This window comes from Camellia sinensis, chromosome 5 (assembly GCF_055761805.1).
Source record: "Camellia sinensis isolate YWXY chromosome 5, ASM5576180v1, whole genome shotgun sequence".
NCBI lineage: Eukaryota > Viridiplantae > Streptophyta > Magnoliopsida > Ericales > Theaceae > Camellia > Camellia sinensis.
Genome location: NC_138965.1, coordinates 135,796,425 through 135,817,445, shown reverse-complemented (window position 1 = coordinate 135,817,445; position 21,021 = coordinate 135,796,425). Strand labels below are relative to the sequence as shown.

The 21,021-nt window shown below is 32.9% G+C and overlaps 2 protein-coding genes and 1 long non-coding RNA gene across 3 annotated transcripts; 2 read left to right on the top strand and 1 right to left on the bottom strand.

Annotated features, from left to right (window-relative positions):
- Window positions 1-4,791: 4,791 nt before the first annotated feature.
- Window positions 4,792-7,336, top strand: LOC145790878 (uncharacterized). The gene is made up of 2 exons (XR_014330179.1): window positions 4,792-5,048; window positions 6,317-7,336. It is a non-coding gene; the product is annotated as an uncharacterized LOC145790878 (long non-coding RNA).
- A 2,238-nt stretch (window positions 7,337-9,574) lies between these two features.
- LOC114323111 (E3 ubiquitin-protein ligase SINAT5) lies at window positions 9,575-16,314 on the top strand. The gene is made up of 3 exons (XM_028270594.2): window positions 9,575-10,062; window positions 14,311-14,697; window positions 15,672-16,314. Exons 1-3 carry the CDS (start codon window positions 9,859-9,861, stop codon window positions 16,032-16,034), a joined length of 954 nt encoding a protein of 317 aa, XP_028126395.1. The 5' UTR covers window positions 9,575-9,858; the 3' UTR covers window positions 16,035-16,314.
- Window positions 16,315-18,220: 1,906 nt separating this feature from the next.
- On the bottom strand, window positions 18,221-18,844 carry LOC114323146 (uncharacterized). Its single transcript, XM_028270626.2, has one exon. It carries the CDS (start codon window positions 18,842-18,844, stop codon window positions 18,221-18,223), a length of 624 nt encoding a protein of 207 aa, XP_028126427.2.
- Between the last annotated feature and the right edge of the window lie 2,177 nt (window positions 18,845-21,021).

The window sequence follows — 21,021 nt, the reverse complement described above, 5'->3', positions numbered from 1 at the left end:
AAAAGGGACCGAGCTACCCGTCGTCCATACTTCAGTCCTTATCTCGGCCCATTACGCGGCCCAGCTTCCAAAGAAGACTCTTCTTAGCTCGGCCCAATTTGTTTACAAATTACTCTCTTAATTGCCCCTTAATTCCATCTACGTAGCATGATTGAGATTATTTTTCCTCCAGCCGAGCTAAGAACGCCCCCACTCTACCGAGCTAAAAAGTTTGTTCGGCCTCCAATAAGCCTTGTCAGTTGCTCAACATGTCCTTCCACTAATCGGTACGACATATTGAAACATGATGATGGGGGCAGTGATGTCGCAGACTTTCTCAAGAACAAGAAATAGTATTTTATTTAGGCCATTGAATCTAAGATTTGTGGAGTGGAAAAAAAAAAATGACTAAGCTTTTGCTTGAAAAGAAATTTTTTCGTTTGATTTTTTTTTTGATTATTTTAATTTGACTAAAAAATTTCTATTGACATTAACTTTAGAGTTTTTTTTTATAATTTTGTAATAAAAAAAGTAAAATTATTATAATTTCGATATAAAATTTTATCTTATTTATTTTTTAACTTGTCTTATCTTTTAATAAGTTCAATTAATCTTAATTGTCTTGCCAAACAGAGCCTCATTGGCTAACAAAAAGGTCGGCAAAGGGCCATCACCTCAACTTTTGGAAATTTCTCTTAGATATTGTAATTTTTTCTATACTTATAGTATAAGGGGCTGGGCTTCCCTTCAGTCGACTGAAGGGTACTATTAGATTTGTGGACAGAGATAAAATTAGAAGAAGCTTATGAAGAGCTATAATCTTTATATTTTTGTAAAAAATATGATTTGTTATGATATTTTAAAAATATATATATATATATATATATATATATGTTTATATATCTCATTTTATGCATAAAATGGCCTCGTAATTTAAAAAATACATATCTCATTCTTATCTCATCTTGTATTATTTTTTTATTTTGCACCAATTTTTTTTTTTCATTATATTAGAAATTGCTTCTATAGTATTTGATTATTTTTTTTTATGTGTATATATATAATTTAGAGTAAATTACACTTACACTCTTAAGGTTTGGGTTTAATACATATCACCCCTGACATTTAAGAAATTACACTAACCCCCTTGTCATTATAATTATTTAGATGGAATAAAGATATTTAACTCATGCACTCTCTCTTTTCTTGTTTTGCTTTACTTCCATCTTTTTTTCTTTTCTTTTTTTCCCTTTGCTTTGTTTCACTTTTTTTTTCAATGTAATTTCTTATATTTTTCTATTGGGAGTTGTTGTCTTTTATATAAATAAAGAGGTTTATGAAATGAGACTATTAACCACAGGGGTGAGATGTAATTTCTAGAATGTCAAGGGATGGAACGTAATTTGACCAAATCTCAGAGGGGTGTCAATGTTATTTATCCTATAATTCATGTATCATGTTGTACATACATATGTGCTTACACTACGCCAAAACAGGGCATTAACGGCGGTTTTCATTACCGCCGTTAATGATACTATTAACAGCGGTAACGAAACCGCCGTTAAAGATACATTAACGGCGGTTTCGTTACCGCCGTAAAAAAAAAACTGTCGCTAAAGTATCTTTAACGGCGGTAATGAAACCGCCGTTAAAAAAACTGCCACTAAAGCCCTCTTTTAACGGCGGTAACGAAACCGCCGCTAAAGCCCTCTTATGGCGGTCTTTGCCGGCGGAGCTCCGGCGAGTGGTGACTACGCGCGGCCAAAGGTTGAACATGACCATTTACAATAAAGCAAAAGTAATGTTTAAATATTTATTTAGAGAATATATATCACATAGAGTGGCTGTGGTGGAGTGGTTGGTGTGTATGGATTAAAGGTCAAGGGTTCAAAACATGGGGGATGCAAGAAAAGAGAATTATTTTTTAAAAAATTTGAACCTATTTACGGCGGTAAAGAACTGCCGTTTTTGGTCGACTTTTAACAACGGTAATTTACCTTTTTACGACGGTTGTACCTTTTCCAACACGAGTATAAATGGCGGTAACGAAACCGCCGTTAAAGGCTTTAACGACGGTTTTACATCCTTTAACGGTGGTAAAAAATCGTCGCTAAAGCCCAATTTTGTCGTAGTGTTATACATATAGTGAAAATTTATTTTTTGGCCCCTCAAGTGATGAAATCCTAATTCCGTCCATACCCGTGGGCGTCCATTAAGGGTCCCGTCTCGATAATCCAAACCGTTCAATGTGTAAAACTCGTCGAGTAATTATATGTCTACAAAACATCACGTTGATCGAATATCAATAGCTATCTCATCGGATTAGATTTTTGTCAACCGTTTATTATTTTACCGTCCATTTTTTTTTATATAAAACTGATTTGATCACTTAACTATCGATATCTGATCAACATAATTTTTTACAAGCATATAGTGCTCGATGAGTTCTTCACATTGAATGGTTTAAGTTATCGAAACAGGACTCGTGATGGGCCTCAAGAGTCTAACAATACCCTCTAATCCGATCACGGATCGAAGGGAATCCAGCCCCTATTATAAGATAGTGTTTTGGTCCTCTCAAAATTCAAGAAATTTTACATGATTCCTTCAAATATATAAGAATTTCACTTAGGTCCCATACTTTCTTAGATACACAAAATAGTATTTTCCCCCGTTAAAGTCAAAGAAAATCTTCCTTGCCTCCTAAACTTCTAAGCATTTCACTTAGGTCCTAAAACTATTTTGAGCTTTTATGATCAAAGTCTAGCCGCCGCCGCCCCCCCCCCCCCCCCCCCCCCCCCCCCAAAAAAAAAATAATAATAATAATAATAATAAAGAGCTGCCACTTTTGTCCCGTAACATGGAGAAGAAATTTTTTTTTTTTCTTTCTTTTCTTCGTCTCCTCTAGCTATATAAGATAGGGAAGAAAAATATTTGATTTTAATTTATTTTTCTCCATCTCTGTGGCCATGACCATAAAAAAGTTTCAGGTTTCTCTTGAAGAATTACAACACACAAATATAGATAAAACATCGCGACATCCTTTTTTTTAAGGCAACTAAAGTAATGAATAATAATGCTTTGAGTGGCCCTTTAAAACCTTGAGTAGCTTTCAACCCAAGTCATTTTATTATTCCAACATTTCTACTTTCTTCTTTCAATACAATTATACAAGGCCAAATTATACTCACAGTTCTTGTAATCCTTTAATTTCTCAAATTGGATTAGTGCAATTTTCTTTTTCATTTGCGAAAGTTAGTAATTAGTTGTTAGATTAGAACCTGAATGAATCGAACTTTCAAAATTTAATGCCATTAATAAAATCTATTAAGAAATTTGATAGAATTTTATGACAAAATGATCAATTTGACAAAAACCAGTACAATTGACAAAATTTGTCAAAGAAATGCATGACAAATATATATTTTTTAAAACAGACTATTTATTTTTTACGAGACAAATATAATAAAATAAAAATGTTATGATTATCGGATTGAGTTTTTTTTTTATGACTATACACAGATCGCCTTACAATATGAACGATTCGAACTATCGAAAAGAGATCTGTCATGAACCCCATAAGTCCTTCAAATTATTTTAAATTTAAATTTAAACTTAAAATAAATCAAACCCACTGTAATTCTTTTAGGTACATAATAGCACTTTTCAAAGACATCATGCTGGATAACAGAGTTTGAGCGAAACTCTTTGAAACCATGGCCTTAGGATTGAGAGTACCTTCTAAATAAAAGGCAAAAATATTCAAAAATAAAATTTTGATTTTTTTTAAAGTAACTATTTCTATAACTTTTTTCTCAAAAATAGTTTGACAATTATTATTATTATTGAATATTTCAAAAAATAAAAACCAACGAAGAAAACATAAGGATAAAGGGCACTCATACTATATAAAAATATTTATTGATTTTTTTTTTTTATAGAAAAGTAAAAAAGATAAAATTGAATAATTTATTTTCCCATTAATTGTTTAATTTTAGAGAAAATTAGTCTAAAGTCCCTACCCTATTTTTAGTAATGAATAAGATCCATAATATTATTTTATGATGTCTAAAATCCCTCAATCCTAACCCCAACGCCGTATATCACAAACAAATTTGATTTTTTCAAATCAAACCAATCTCCCCCTCTCTTTCTCTCTGTATGCTATTCTCTCCACCTCCACCTCCACCTCCACCTCCACCGAATCAATCTCTCGTTTTGCAAACTCAATTTTCTCTCTCTTCTCTCTCGACACCCTTATATTACGCCGCTGCCACTCGGAGCCTCCGTAGAGCCAAGGCCAAGACCAATTTCTCTATCGCCTCACTGGGGGTGTTTGTTTAAGCTTTTCAGAGCCAACTTATGGCTTTTAGCTTTGAAAAAGTTATTTTGGACTGTTTGGTTAAACTTATTTCAAACAGCTTCTGATTCTAACAGCTTATTTTAACTCAAAAAAGCTGATTCTGAGAAGCTGCTCACCCCTTGCTTCTGATTATCAGCTTCTGCTGTGGACATGTTAATTTATGGTTATACTCTTAAATTTTTTTATTTTTTATTTTTTTAAAAATAGAAAAAGACTCAAATGGATTATAGATTATTATTATTATTTTTTATGAGAAATGTAGACAAACAAAAAATAAAAATTAATTGAAAAAGCTATTTCACAGCTTATTTAACAAACACTACTCAGCAACTTAAATCTATAATCCAACAGCTACACCAAACAGATTAACAACTTCTGATTAAAGTCATAATCTATAATCTGTTAAGCTATAATCTATAAGCTGTTTTAACAGCTACACCAAACGGGGCCACTGTCTCTCGCTCTACCGTCCCTGTTCCGCAACAACCTTTCCTTGCTTATGCAAAACCATTGCTTGAAGGAGACTTGACAAGGTCATAGAGGGGTTATTGCTGAGTTATTCTTGATACACACCCACTTTCATGGAACCTAAACAGAGTTCTGGCTAATGGAAGACAACCCAATGATGGAAGTGAATGACGATATCATCACCATCAAGGCTGATATGATGGAAGTGATACCGTCACTTTCATGTTTGAAAGCCTTAGTAAGCTTTTCTTAGTTCTTGTTTATGGTTTTGAAGTTTAATTTAGATTGTTTTGTTTGGAATTTAGGTTCTTAGTTATCAATTTCACTTTGAACTAGGGTTTTACTGTCATATGTACACATGTACATATATGCATAGATTTGTTATCTTCCTGTGATTCATCAAAAGTTGTAATTCTGATGTGTGTTTGTGTATGTCTATTTGGAGAAAATGATTTGTTTGCTAGGCTGGTGAGAAAACGTAAGAAAATTGAAGCAAATTAAGCACCGATAAGAGTCACATCCCAATTGCCCAGCACATAGTTGAGAGAAAATAATGTCTTATAGTCCAAAGAAAATTGGTCAAAATAAAAATAGTGATTATTCAATTTTCTCTAATTGTTGTTGTCTAAATGTCTTACAGTCCAGAGAAAATTATTCAAAATAAAAATAATGGTTGTTCAATTTTCTCTGGTTTAATAAAAAATACAGAGAAAATTATGAGCAAATCAAAGAAAATTAGTCAAAACACAGAGAAATTCTCTAGGACTCTAAATTGAATTTTCTCTGGATCGATGTTGAGAGATTTTAAACATTATGAAAATATTAAATGTCTTTTATACTATAAAATCTTAATAACAGAAACCCTAAAAAAATTCCTTTTTTTTTTTCGTTTGGTAGTTATTTAGTTTTTTAAAAAAATTATTATTTTCTTTTCCTACAACAATCAAATATACGTACAGAAAATAAAATGATTTTTATTTTCTTTTCCTGTTTCTTGAATGCAATGATGGTCTAGTTTTCTTAAATTAAAATACATAAAAATAAATAATTTTTTTTATAAATAAAAAAAAAATTAACTTTTAAGCTAGTAGTAACAAATGGGAGTATTATTCACCCAAAAAACAAATGGGAGTAAAATCTATGGGATAGGGCAAATAAATTTAAACAAGATATAAAAAAATTTCCATAAAAAATGAATCAAGGTCACCCCTTACAGCCCAAGTACAAGGAGTATTTAGTATTGGAAATTTTAGCTAAAACTCCTTCTGTCCAATATGTTAATGTGTAAAGAAGAGTTTAAAATGTCTTACTTCTTAAATTCCTGAGTATGAAGCATGTTCTTTATAAAGGACGGATTAATATTTTTCTCTCTGTTTTTAAAGTAATTTTACCCTAAATAGCAAAAAAGAAAGACAGTGATCACACTGGAAAATTTACTGCTGAAGCATGAGCATGGTTCTTTTACTTGTAAGCATTTGCGATTAATTATCAATTCTTTTGGACCAGACTGATCAAGAACTCGAGGGAGGGCAAATTGACAGAGCTTTATTGAAAAATGTTCTCTGGATATATTCGTTGAAATTGGAATGGGACAAATGAATTATTATGAAAACCACTTTGAAGGCTTAAAGATTCTGCTGCTTATTATTTGAGAGGGTATTATTTGAGAGGGTAATTCATATGGGTAAATTGGGCCGCACTAAGGACCGGGTTATGGGCCGTAATAGGGGTTTCGGTAGCTCGGTCTTGGGCAAGTTGACATCAATCCAGTCGGCTGTGTTGCCAAGGCTTCGACCTAACTCTCCATAAGGAAGCCTTGTAGCCGACCGAGGTACTCATCAGGGGCGAGAGTCGAGCTAAGTGTAGCTCGGCCGAGCGCTATCTACATCATTACTTTGTTGAGAGCACGCAGAAACAAGCTAGCTCGGTTAAACTGCACCAACTTAGTGGAGGTGAAAACCATCTCACTTGGTTAGCAGTGAGTAAGGAGTTATCAGGATAGGCATAATCCTTGGGAGTGTGACTCTTATAAGAAGAGTTAGAGTACTACTAGGATTGTGCCATGCAGAATTTACAAAAGCTCATGACAGGACCTATGTAGAGGTATGATAATTCTGACTCTCGAATACACTGAGCTTTTGTGCCTATTGTCTATTTTGCTGACTTAGGCATTGGAGAGGTTTCCGACACACCTCCGCCAGTTAGCTCACGTTTGTGTTTTCAGGTAGTAAAATGACGACGTTTGGAGGAGTACAAATTTGATCAACAGGATTATACGAGAAGATTATTTCGTACTCGTACTCGTACACTGCTACTTATTATTCATGGTTGTTCCTGATGACAAAGTCAATGAGAAGAATTAAAATTCGTCGAAGATGATGGGTCATCGTTTTTAATTTTTTGTTTGTTAGTTTCCGTTTGGTCTTCTCTTTTTTTGTTGTGGTGGTTTATTTTAAGATGTACTCTTTTTTTTTCTTTTTTTTTATGTCCTGTTCATAGAATTGAAAAGTAACATTTTATTGTGAACATCAATTTCCACTATAATTTTTTTTAAAGATTTTCATAATCAATCTAGATCTTATTTGATAGATCTTGATGAGAGAATTATAAAAATATTAATCTTATTAAAAATAGACATATAAATCAAAAGTTACATAATTTTAAAGTTTAAAATATTAAATTAGTCATTAAAGATGCTAGACTTTCCAATGAAAACTTTTTAGGTTTACTCTTAATGTATTAAAGCTTTATTATGAGAGATTTTGACCAAATTCACCTTTAGTATAAAATTTGGAAAATAATTACTTTATAAATATTAATAATTAAAATTCTATTTTTTTATTTATATTGAAATATTGGCTCCATTTGGTTTATTTTTTAAATGAGTTTTGAGTTATATTTTGAAAGATAAGTTGTTGAAAAGAGTTTTGAAAATTGAAAAATTGTTTGGTTATGAGTTTTGAAAATAGTTTTGGAATGATTTATAATTTATTTATTTTGTAGTTGAATAGATAGGCGTGAGAAAAAAATTGATTTATTAATGTGTAGAATGTGAAAGAACGAGAGGTGAGAGAGGAAAAAGAAAAAATAATTGATTAATTTATTAATAATGAAAAAAGATAAGGATGGAGAAGAGAAAAAAAAAATTAAAAATAACACTCAATTCATAAATTCAAATTTAAATTCTTTTTGTTCAAAAGTTCAGCCGCTAAACAAGTATGTCTATAAGCACATGCTTGTATAAAATGACCAAGCTATCCCATATATATGTGTGTGTATGTGTGTACACAACTCTCCCTTTCTTCTCAAATCTAATACATTCTCTCTCTCCTCCTTTGCTTCTTTCTTTTCTATCACCACTGCGGAAAACCTCTCCAGCTTATCACCCAACAACGGCAGCTTTCCATGGTGTCATTCCAGCCGTCGCGACGTCATCGTGCCTCCAATCTCTGACCAGCCAAACGACGATCATCTCAAACGCACCTAGGCACGCGTCGCCCAATCCGCCACTGTCTGCTAACAACCTCCACCACTATCGCCACTCCTCCTCCGCCTCCTGATCCCTGTATCGAAAAACAAACAATAGATTCTCGAGTTAAACTTCTAGATCTGCAATTCTCAGTTTGGTCGATCTAATTCATCATTCGTGTCCTAAATGTTGATCCCAAAGCTATTCTAGGGTTTGGTATCATCGCTTTCTTTATTGTCTTTTTCATGATTCATCAACTTATAATTGTCATTGAACATCCTTAGAAACCTATGGTTATGACCCAATTCTGTACCCCAAAGATCATAGATCTTCCCCAAGTGAAACTTTCATCTACAATTTGAATGAACTCATATATATATATATATACAAAAAAAAAAAAAAAAAAAAAAATTGAACAGATAAAAAAAAAAATTGAATAAGTAGACCAAAAAGTGAACAGATAAAAAAAAAATTGAATAGCTAAACAAAAATTTAAACAGATAGACAAAAAAATTTAACAGATAAAAAAAAGTTAAATAGATAGTAAAAAAAGAAGTCAACATATACAAAAAAAATTAACAAATAAATTAAAGAGTAAAATTAAGAACAAAATGTCCTTCAAAAAAAAAAAATACTTATCACCAAACTATTTCACAAAGAGTAGGCCTCTCACCAATAAAAAATATCTGCTAAATCTAATACCTTATACCCTCCTTAAGTTAAACTTTTCAACAATTTAATTTTTAAAAAATTAGTTAACCAAATATATTTTTGGATAAATTAGACACCCCATAAGATTTGATTCAATTACATTTTATCATTTGACGTTCTAGAAATTACGTGCTCACCTTTGTAGTTAATAGTTTTATTTCAAAAAGCCTCTATTTATATAAAAGACAACAACTCTTAATAGGAAAATAGAGTAAATTACATTAAAAAAAAATAAAGCAAAAGAATGAAAAAAAAAAAAGAGTAAAACAAAGTAAGAAAAGAGAGTGCATAAGTTCAATATTTTCATTTCATATAAATAATTACAATGATAAAAAATTAGTATAATTTTCAAAATATCAAAAGATGATATGTATTAAACTCAAATCTCAAATATAATTTATACTATATTTTTTTGCTTTGTTTTATCCAAAAATTAATTTGCCTCGTTTAGGAAGCGGCTATTTTAGTCAAAAAATTACTAAAAATTATCACATTATCTCTCTATTTTTTTACACATCTGTTTATAAAAAATTAAAAAATTACTTAAAATAGCATATTCCCCGATGAGGCGAACCAAACGGTACGTTTGTTATTCAAAAGTTAACTGAACTTATACATAAACGCCAAAAAAAAAAAAAAGGACAAAAACAAAAAATTCAAGAAAAGCACCAATCTGAGAACGCGCTCTCTCTCTCTCTCTCTCTCTGGCTTTCTTTCTTTCTTTGATTCCTGTTCTTCCTTGAACACTTGGTTTGACAACTACATCCAAAATCACCAAACCCACCACAGTCAAACCCTAATTGTTAATCTTTCTCTGCGCACACTCACACACCCAAAGACTCTCATTATATATATATATATTGTATGAATGGAATTGGATAGCATTGAATGCATTTCATGCTCCGATATTATGGATGAGGATGAGATCCATCATCATCTTCATCACTCTCAGTTTCCTTCTTCGAAGCCTCACAACAATGTTGTATCTTCTGCGATTCATCCCACCACGAGCGTCCAGGAGCTTCTCGAATGCCCTGTTTGTACCAATTCAATGTACCCTCCTATACACCAGGTTTGTTCTTTCTTTGATTTTAATTATTGTGTTCTTTTTTTTTTTTTTTTGTTCTGGACTTGATTCACTAATTGTTGTTTCGATTTTTCCCTTGTGGTCGTTTTATGTCTTTGATGATGCGGTTGGATTGTTGAATTGGATGTGGAAGATTGGGTTTTGGGGACCTAATTTGATTATATATTTGATGCTAGCATGTAATTTGCTCTTTGATTTCTAGGGTTTTGACATTCTGTGTTAAACCTAACTTTGGTGGCTTTAGGGTTTCAAATTTCTGGGAAATGCTTAGGTTGGGCGAATTGGTTGCATATTTTAGCATAATTTGCTTTTCAGTATTTTTGGTTGATTGATTTATGTAATTGGGTTGGATTATGGAGAAGGGGACATTTAGACATATAGATTGATTATTGTGTAATTATGGAATTTGAATGTTGTAAATAATAGGATGGGTGGAGATTGGTTTTTGGTCAAAAAGATCGATTTTTACGTTTTTGCAGTAACTTTTAATCTTTTTCTTTATGATTTTTTACTATTTTGGAGTTTGGTTTTGAGTGTTTCTGCTAAATTATGATTATGGCACTATGTATTTTCATAAATAGATCTTGCGTGAGTTGGATAACACTTCAAAATTATGTGAATGCAGGATAAGTTTGTTGGAGAGAAACTATGGCATTCTAGTTTTTCTTAATGAGGGATTTGGTCAAAGCCCTCTCATTATAAAATTTTAATGCAGACAAACATAAAAAGTTTTTCTAGAAAAGTCCAACGCATACCACCATTATCAAAATATTAAATTTTAAAATAATATAACTTTTGATCTAGATGGCGATTTTTAATAAAATTAGTATTTTTAGAATCCTTTTATCAGGATTTATCAAATAAGATCCATGTTGATAATGAAATTTGTTTGTAAAAAATAATAATATTACCGTCGAAATTGATGTAAACAGTAACATGTTACTCTTGTTTGATTATATGTTACTTTATCTCAAAGTAACATGTTACTCTGGTTTATAGTAAAATGTTACTTTGATTGACAATAAAGTTTGTATAAAAGAAAAAATAACTCAAAAAAACACTACCAGAGTAAAACACTACCAGAGTAAAACTTTACTGTCACTATTGAACAGAAAATCAGCAAAAAAAAAAACAACAACAGCATAGTACATTTTTTTTTTTTTTAGACAACAGCGTACAGATTAAAGAGTAACCACAACAAGTAGAGATGAAATTTTACTTTCATATTTACAAACTAATAAATAAACAACAATATATATACACACACAAAACCTTCCACGCGTCCACGGAAGAGCTCAAACTCGTCTTCTAACTTTTCATCGGTTGGATTTTAGAAAGAAAATATGGAGTTTTTCATTGATTTTAGTTTTGCTTAATTTTATTTTTTGTTCCATTGCGATTAGGTTCATGGCGGATACATTCATATATATATATAGTTAAACTCACACACACATACATATATATATATATATATATGTATAATCTGTCGATTGCAAAGCAAATTTGAGCCAAATGTCATGTTTGCGAGTTTCAATAAACATAATCTATCTCTAATTAGGCCTTTTATATAAACAAAGGTAAAAAATGCCCATAAAAATCAATGCATGTCGTTAACGCCCCAATCAAATAGAACTAAGGGACTTTATGGATGAAGAAATTTATGTTGGACTTCAAGCAATACACGCTTTATACCAAGGACTTTTAACCAAATTTCCCTTTTCTTATTTGGTTGAGGATATTGATTCTTTTCCTCACAGAGGTCCTAGAAAAATCAACTGTGAAAGTGCCCTCAGTTGTATCCATGAATAACTTAAGATTCATGGTTTGCATAGTGATCATGCTAGATGTTGATGTTATGTATGTCATTTTATTAAAAATATTATTTATTTTATTTTATTATTTATTAGATATTAGTTAGTGGTGGTGGTCATGGGATAGTGGTTTAGTGGGTAATTTTCCTACCTTAGAGGATCATGGGTTTAGTGGGTTGTAGTTTTCTTGTATATAAACCATCTCTATTAATGAAATAATAAAAGAAGAATATTACCAGTCTTCATTTGTGAAAAACAAGACGCCAAGTTCTTGTCCATGTGAACCAACAGGAGGTCTTCCCCCTTGAAGTGGATCTTTCTCCCCTATTTCTTTTAATTTTAATTTTTGTTAATTTTGTTAACAAGAAGGTACTTAACAGTTGAATACTATCATATGTGGTGCTTGGGGAGATAACATGGCATGTCTGTATAGTGTACACTAGACCTAGAATAATAGGCTGGGGACGGTTTCTCCTAATTTATTATCTCTGTCTTCTTTATGCAAAAACTGAGAGAACTAATCAAGATGATTTTGAGATGTGCAAAGTTTATCTGTCATGTAAAAGGTTCTCACCTAAAAAGCACGGACATGTACCAAGATAAGGACACGTGCAAAACATATAATTTTTTTATGTTTATTATATGTTACTTTTTTAAATATTTAATATGTATTTTATGTCGTATTTAATTTTATCAAATTTATCAATCTTAGATATGTTATTTTAGTAAAAAAAAAAGCCCTCAGCATATTCTTAACGTGTCCCCAGCCTGTCCTAACATGTCCACAGCGCATCCGCAGTGTGTCCCAAGTGTCCCAGCGTGTCTGACACGTGCCCGTGTCCGACACATGTCGGACACTTGTATGTGACTTCCGGAGAGGTGTCCATGCTTCATAGGTTCTCACGAAACTAGAGTTAAGCCTCTTATTTGATTTGGAATTAGTTGGTATTGTGGCGGAAAATGAGAGTTAGGCAAATCAATCATTTTGTGTTGTTTCTTGCGACTGATGGGATGGGATAGATGGTTTGGTACTTTGGTGAGAGAATGTTCTAAGGCACAGATTTCACCTATAAGACTGGTCCATGTTCAAAGAATATTCTCTTTTGATTATTTAGGATGCTATATTTGTGTTTAGAATCCTTTTAGTTGTCATTGATTGGGTTTGTCCGAACTGTAAACAACTAAAATGACAATCACTTGTAAATTTACATTTCCCTAAATTGAAAATATTGGAATTAGAGTTCATACATACTGTACAGTTACCCACTGTTCAATGTTTAGAAGGAGAAAACAGAAACCGATAACTTTTAAAGGTTATGCAAGGTAGACTGGACTTCGAATATCAGAGTTAAATAATATCCAATTGAGATTCATGTACACATGCATATGATTGTGTAAGCACAGATATAGAATGTGCCGGAGGAAGGAAAGAGAGACATGCTTTCTTAGATACTGAACGAATGGACTATAAGGGGGGACTCAGATGCTCAGCCATAAGAAAAGTTGTTTCATAGGAGCTGACAGTAATGGGAACTTTAGAAGCAAGGTCCCAGGGAGCAATGATTTGAAAATGAAATGTGTTGGTTGGTGGCATATTCGAATGTAGAGGGTAGTGGTAGTCATGGGTTTTCTTCTTTTGAAGCATTGTCAGGGTAACTTTATTTAGAAAGTTAATTTGCCTGGGTTTGTCAGATAATTAGAAAGTTATTTTAATTTGAGTACAGAATGCTTTTAGTATGAGAAGGTCACTCACATGCGACCTTTAGGACATCAACATTAATGTCTATGCTTTTAGTATGAGAAGGTCACTCACATGCTACCTTTAGGACATCAACATTGATGTCTTTTAAGTTAGATGAGTATAGTTCAGCATGAAATACTTAAGTAGTGTTTGGTTCATTGGAATGAAGATGGAATGGAATCATCATTCCATTAGAATTTCATTCTCAAGTTTGCTTCCATCCGGCATGTTCTTTTCATATTGATTTTCAGCATGAAATACTTAAGTAGTGTTTGGTTTATTGGAATGAAGATGGAATGGAATCATCATTCCATCAGAATTTCATTCTCAAGTTTGGTTCAGTAAAAACATGAGGAAAAATGTATTGCAAATGGATTCTTGAATGATTCCACAAGGAGGCTACCTTCATTCCAATTAACCAAACACTACCTTGGACTTCCATCCGGCATGTTCTTTCATATCGATTAGTCATCTTCATACTGACATTAAAAGTTTAAAGCACTAATAAGATATGTCTACTACACAGTACACAACATGTTTATATGCCTAACATGATATACATTATTTGTGTGTATATATTTGAGTATTTCCATTAGTATTTTATTAAAAAAATTCAGGTCACTTTTTTTTCTTAAAAAGTGAATTGATTAGTATTCTAGTCTAACAGCTTGTGATTGTCAGTGTCACAATGGGCACACGCTCTGTTCCACCTGTAAAGTCCGGGTACACAACCGGTGTCCCACTTGTAGACAAGAGCTTGGTGATATAAGGTGTCTAGCATTAGAAAAGGTAGCAGAATCGCTTGAACTTCCTTGCAAGTATTGCTCTCTTGGATGCCCCGAGATCTTCCCCTACTACAGCAAGCTCAAACACGAGGCCATATGTAACTTTAGACCGTACAGCTGCCCTTATGCTGGATCGGAATGCTTAGTTGTAGGGGATATTCCATACCTGGTTAGCCATCTTCGGGATGATCACAAAGTAGACATGCACTTGGGATGCACATTCAACCATCGCTATGTCAAGTCTAATCCACGTGAGGTAGAGAATGCCACATGGATGTTAACTGTAAGTATGTTTCTTTCATCTTAATTAAACCTATATGTATCTGTATATCATTATATGCAATATGTTTCCTTTTCAAGTGGTTTTTTTATATATGTGATGGATTGATGGCCAATGAATGTTTTACTAGAAGACCAAGGGTTGGCCTGGTCGTTGAGGTGCTCCCTTGATTAGGTGTGATATTTAGGTTTGAGTCTTACTGTTGCACTGGGGGTGTTTGTTTGGGCTTTTTTGAGCCAACTTATGGCTTTGCCTTTTGAAAAGCTATTTTGGACTGTTTGGTTAAACTTATTTCAAATAGTTTCTGATTCTAATAACTTATTTTAAGTAAAAAAAAACTGATTCTGAGAAGTTGTTCACCCTTTACTTCTGATTATCAGTTTTTGTTGTGAACATGTTAATTTACGATTATATTCTTAGATTTTTTTTGTTTTTTATTTTTTTTTTAAAATAGAAAAAGACCCAAATGGACTATAGAATATCGTTGTTATTTTTTATGAGAAATGTATACAAGTAGTGAATAATAAAAAATAATTGAAATAATTATTTCACAGCTTATTTAACAAACACTACTCAGCAATTTAAATCTATAATCCAACAGTTACACCAAATAGATTAACAGTTTCTGATTAAAGTCATAATTTATAATATGTTTTAACAGCTACACCAAACAGGGCTACTATGCAATTTCGCTTTCCCCTATTCCTCTCACACACACACACACACACACACACACACTGAGTGTGAGAGAGAGAGAGAGAGAGAGAGATTAATAAGCATACCATAAATTTTGGGTTATGCACAAAGTAGATCACTTTCAATGCTTCATTGTTTCAAAATTTGACAACAATAGTAATAAAGAACACAATTCATGCTGTTTGCTGAATTACTGTTCAAGAGCCTAAATCTTCAAGCGCTGCACATTTTCAGTTACTCTATCAGCTAAAATATTTGCTATTTTGTTCCTATTTTTTTAGGTCTTCAATTGTTTCGGTCAGTATTTCTGTCTCCATTTTGAAGCTTTTCAGCTTGGGATGGCTCCTGTTTATATGGCGTTTCTGCGGTTCATGGGAGATGAGACAGACGCCCGAAGCTACAGTTATAGCCTTGAGGTTGGGGGAAATGGCCGGAAAATCATTTGGGAGGGCACTCCACGAAGTATAAGGGATAGTCACAGGAAGGTGAGGGACAGCCACGACGGTCTCATTATACAACGCAATATGGCCCTTTTTTTCTCCGGTGGGGATAGGAATGAACTGAAACTGCGTGTTACAGGGCGAATATGGAAGGAACAACAGAACCTGGATGGTGGGGTTTGCATACCTAACCTCTGTAGTTAACGACCAGTTCTCTCTCTATCGATCTGAATTTTCTGGCAATGTTATAAGTTGATTAGGGGTTTTTGAGATATGTTGAGACATGTATGAATACTGGATGGAAGTTTTGGCATTCACGCTTTGTTTAAGAATGTTCTCTTTCTCATGGTTGAATGCCATTTCTTAGAAGGCACGGATAGGTTAACGGAAAGGGTTTAGCTTTTCTCAAATTATCAATTCAACTTGAAGCAGATAAATGAAAGATGCATCTCAATGTGACATGAAATTTGCATTTGATGACAAACCAACATGTCATTGCGCTTTGAATATCTTGTATTTTGAGATTCTTATCAAATTGTACGGTTAGTCCATTAGAAATTGGGAAGGGGAAATTTATGCATTGTTCTTGCATTTTATGACATGGGCATATCTCTACGTAACATGAAATTTGCCCAGTTAAAAGAAATTTATCTTGCCTTGCCAACTGAGGTCGGAAGTCTTCTTTATTTATTTATTTGTTTTTAATAATTTTTTTCCTCTCAATGAAATTCACTCTACAGTAACAGTCTGTCGATATAATAGGCAAAAAAATTTGTAATTTTTTTCCATAAAATTTAGATAAACAAAGAATAAAAGATGACATAAATGACTTTTCTTTATTTTTTTTTATTTTGTATTTAAAAGAAATTTTTAAGTACTATAAAAGTTTATACTCCACATGGCTCATGTCTCACTAAATCACATTAATTTTGATAATAGGTTTTAACAGACTTTTCTTTTTCTCTATTCCTCTAATTTTTTTTTCTCACAATTTTTCACCTTTTGAATGATCCAAACAAGTGAGAATTATTCTCACATTTTATCAAAATATGTGAGCAAAACTAGTTCTTCCATGTACACAAGAATTAAACAATCCTCACACATAAAATGCCATCTATACATTTAATAAGACTCATCCCATACGAAATGTTGTGTCTGATTTATGCAGTTGAAAATTTTCAAACAAAACACAACTTAAGATTAAAGAGGTAATTGAGATGATCTAAATAAGTATATTTTTTTTATTTTTTATGAAAAATGTGAAATATAAGTTTGGGTTTAAAGTGATGTGATCCAAATAAAATAATTGTGATTCAAATAAAATAATATGCTAAGATAGCACATGCCAAACACCCCTAAATCAAAATAGAGCGAACGGCACTTTACCTTTTTATGTTTGGCTATTTTTCTAAATTTAAGATAAATTATAAACACGCCTTCTGAGATTTATTTAAATTATAAATTACTCCCTGTAATTCTAGAAATTACAATATGCCCCCTTAATGTTTTTAATTTCATAACAAATAGATCATTTTATTAATAAATCATCAAGTTAAGTAACAGTTTTTAATAATGTTAAAAATTTTATTTCAGTTAATAATTTAAATAATTTTATTATCGTATAGGTGAACAGTTAGAAATTTCACTTTTTCGATTAATTTTGTTAAATAAAAAATTCTGACAAGAAAGTATTTGTAATTTTCCAAATCACAGGAGACAATTCGTATTTTAAGCAAACTTCAGAAGATATATTTGTAATTTACTCATTCACAATTAGATAGAAAATACCACGTTAATTGCCAAATAATATAATATATATATATATATATTATTCTATTAGAATTAGAATTTGTATAAAAAGAATATAAATTAAATATAATAAAATATTTTTATGTCATTTTCTGTCTAATTTAAACATAAGCTAATTTTTAAAGTGAACTAGAAAAAAAAATTAAAACATAAAAATTTATGTCTAATTATGTGATTGCACTAAAAAAATCCCGAACAAAATGCAACTAATGATTGAGTGAAAAATAGTAAAATTCCATCTAAAAAGTGTAATCACTCCATCCAAATTGTGGGCTTGTGTTTTTGTTCCCTCATTCATTTCCCACTAAAATTCCTCAATCTAATCCACAATCCAGACTGGCTGGCTGTAAATGGAATGTAATTAGAAACTGGCTCTCTGTTTTTCTCGAGATCCAGATGGAAAATTTTCCAATACAAAAATTATAAATAAAATAATACCACAATTAAGACTCTGATTCAAATGTCCAAAAATCAAAAACCCATCATCACCACCACCTTACAATTACACAAGTTCACAGAAGAAGAGGATAATTGGAGGAGTTGAATTGAAGCCAGAAAACAAAGCCAACACACTTCCTTGCTCAACAATGAAACCCCAACACAGATCCATCGCTGACTTCGATAACAACCCCACACCTCACTCTACTCTCCACCCTATGCGTAAACACTTTCAAAACCCTAACCCTCCCCACCAACTTCATCCTCGTCTCTATCTCCATCGTCGGCGCCACCACTCCACCACTGGCCGCCGCCACCGACACTTGGCCGGACCTCGCCCCGAGAGGATACTCCTTGACGTCGAATTTGGCGGACATGTGCTGAGTGCGGCCGGCGCCGATCTGGCCGGCGGGGATGAAGACGACGCCGACTTGGGAGCCGGAGTAGAGGAGCTGGAGAGAGCTGTCGTAGTGAGTGAAATCGTCGCGGTTAGGGTTAGTGACGGAGACGAACTGGAAGAGAGTGAAGTTGAAGGTTGAGTTGGAGACGGAGAATGAGGGGAATTGGAGGGCGTCGACGGAGATGGTGGGGTCCTTGGGTTTGAAGAGGAGGAAGAAGACTACGGCGGCCACGGCGGCGAGGAAGAGGAGGAAGACGCTGGCGACTATACATGATGCTACGTTTGTACGGCTTCTGCTTCTTCGAGATCTCAGGTAATGAGGTTGAGGTTGAGGTTGAGGTTGAGGTTGGGGTTGGGGCTCGTACATTTCTACAGAGAGAAGATAACACTGAACGGTGGTGTGAAAGGAGTGAGAAGATTTGGGAAAGGGGAGACAGACAAATCATGAGAGAATAAATAAGCATAGTCGTTTAAAAAAATAAAATAAAGACGTACTATTATGGTAGATCTCATTTCGAATTCACTTTAATCATTTAAATCATTTATTTTATAAGTTTTATTGTAAAAATAATTTATACAAAAAATTAAATTTATTGAACAATTACAAACAAATAAACAAATTATGTTTTCTTTTACCAAATGAATGGTTTAAGTTTATAATTTTATTTATTATTTTATAAAACAAAATGTGATTTATTCTTAGTTTTGTCTGGTGAAATTGATTTTTTATATAGATAACTTTTATTACGAAATATACAAAGTAAAAGATTCGGATTATCAATATGAATTTAAATTTGAACCCATAAAAAAAAATATGAATGACTATGAAGAGATGAAAGTATGGAGGGGATTTTATCTCTATATAGAAAATATATATTGAAATATATGACATGAAATGTGTGTTGAAAGTATAATATTTCTTGACATTATTTGAAACTTATTTAACATTAACCCATAATTAGTTATAGTAATACTGCATTATATTTTTTATTTTTATTTTTTTTTAATAGAGAGTGAAGAGGGCACAATTACTCATGGCCCATTTATGTTAGTTCAAACCACAAACGAAAGAAGGCTCACTCTGAAGTGCACAAGGCTAGGAGTACAGCCCTAGCACTTTTGCTCACTTCGAAATGAGACGAGCTAGGGGTTCGGCCCTAGCCCTTTTGCCACTTTGAAGAGGGCAAGGCTATGCGCATTCCTTCATTTACTCTAAAGTGAACTGAGCTGGAAGTTCGGTTCTAACCCATTTGCCCACTCTAAAGTGAGCAAGGCTAGAAGCATATAGGCCTAGGCCCTTCGCCTACTCTAAAGTGGACTGAGTTAGGGGTTCGGCCATAGCCCCTTTGCCCACTCTGAAGTGCGGCTGAGCTATGGATTCAACTTTAGCCTTTCGCCTACTACAAAGTATGACCCAATGCCACAAAGATAAAGGGAACATATTTGCAATCGTTGTTCTGTCCCTACGCTCCCTATCTACTCAAATCATGGAGCCGCAAATGGACATGGGGACAAGGTGCACATACGTTAGACCTACATACTTGAGTGACAAGCAAACTCGTTGTCCTTCTCCAATGACGAGTGACCTAGTAAACAATAAGAGGGACAGGTAGCGGAGAAAGACATACTTGGGGAGCAAGTTAGCTCCCATACATAAGGTAACTTGATCAATCTTTATAAGGATCCCAATTTATAGACTCTTGAGCAATTACTTTCTCTCTACAGTCATCTCCTTCTTTTTTTTGACTTTATCATTGGAGGGATTTTCCGACCTAACCCAAGTCAGGTAATCTTACAGTTTGTTGTCTGTGCAAACTTTCATTTCGGATCACCCAGTTTGCCACGCAACTCAACCCTACTCCATAGTGCAGAAATTAACCCCGCATAGAGTCAAAATTTAATTTGCATATCATTAAAAGTGTGCATGTACTCTTGTAATGTAGTTATTTGAAATTGCAATATGATGTCTTTCAATTATAACATCACCAACATTGTATTATAATTTTGTGCATAATATATTGCAACTGAAATTGGTGAGCATCTTGTCAACCCTTTAAGAAGTGTATAAATGACTTTTTTTAAATCACAAGCGAGTTCGTTCTCACGCCTCAATCAATTCCAAGTAATCACCTATCTCGTATATATTGTATAATTATGGAGCATAAATATTTGAAGTGGCTTCAAATGAAGTGAATAATAGAAAATTTGAATTATTAATTCACACCTTGAAATGTCAAGCCTGTAATTTTTTCAAAAGAAACATGGGCAGCCACAGGAGTGCGTGCAAAGGATGGTTGAATTGATGCTTTTATTTTGGGTGTTTGGAGGATTAAGATATTTTGGGAACGGCTTTGGGTAAAAGATACGTTTGGCATAATTGTATTACTATATATTTTACTAGCATAATTTCCATTCCATGCACAGGTACAGATAAATAATTAAAATTTAATATTTTAAATTAAATAATAATATAAAATTTGTCTAAAATATATATAAAAAATAATTTAGAATCAATTAAAATTTAATCATTTTCATCAGATTTAC

Bases quoted from the DNA above. Each gene is read 5' to 3' on its own strand.
- LOC114323146 (XM_028270626.2), bottom strand. From the start codon at position 18,844: ATGTACGAGCCCCAACCCCAACCTCAACCTCAACCTCAACCTCAACCT.
- LOC114323111 (XM_028270594.2), top strand. From the start codon at position 9,859: ATGGAATTGGATAGCATTGAATGCATTTCATGCTCCGATATTATGGAT. The intron at 10,063-14,310 runs GTTTGTTCTTTC...TGTGATTGTCAG, and splicing joins TGTACCCTCCTATACACCAG to TGTCACAATGGGCACACGCT. The intron at 14,698-15,671 runs GTAAGTATGTTT...CTATTTTTTTAG, and splicing joins ATGCCACATGGATGTTAACT to GTCTTCAATTGTTTCGGTCA.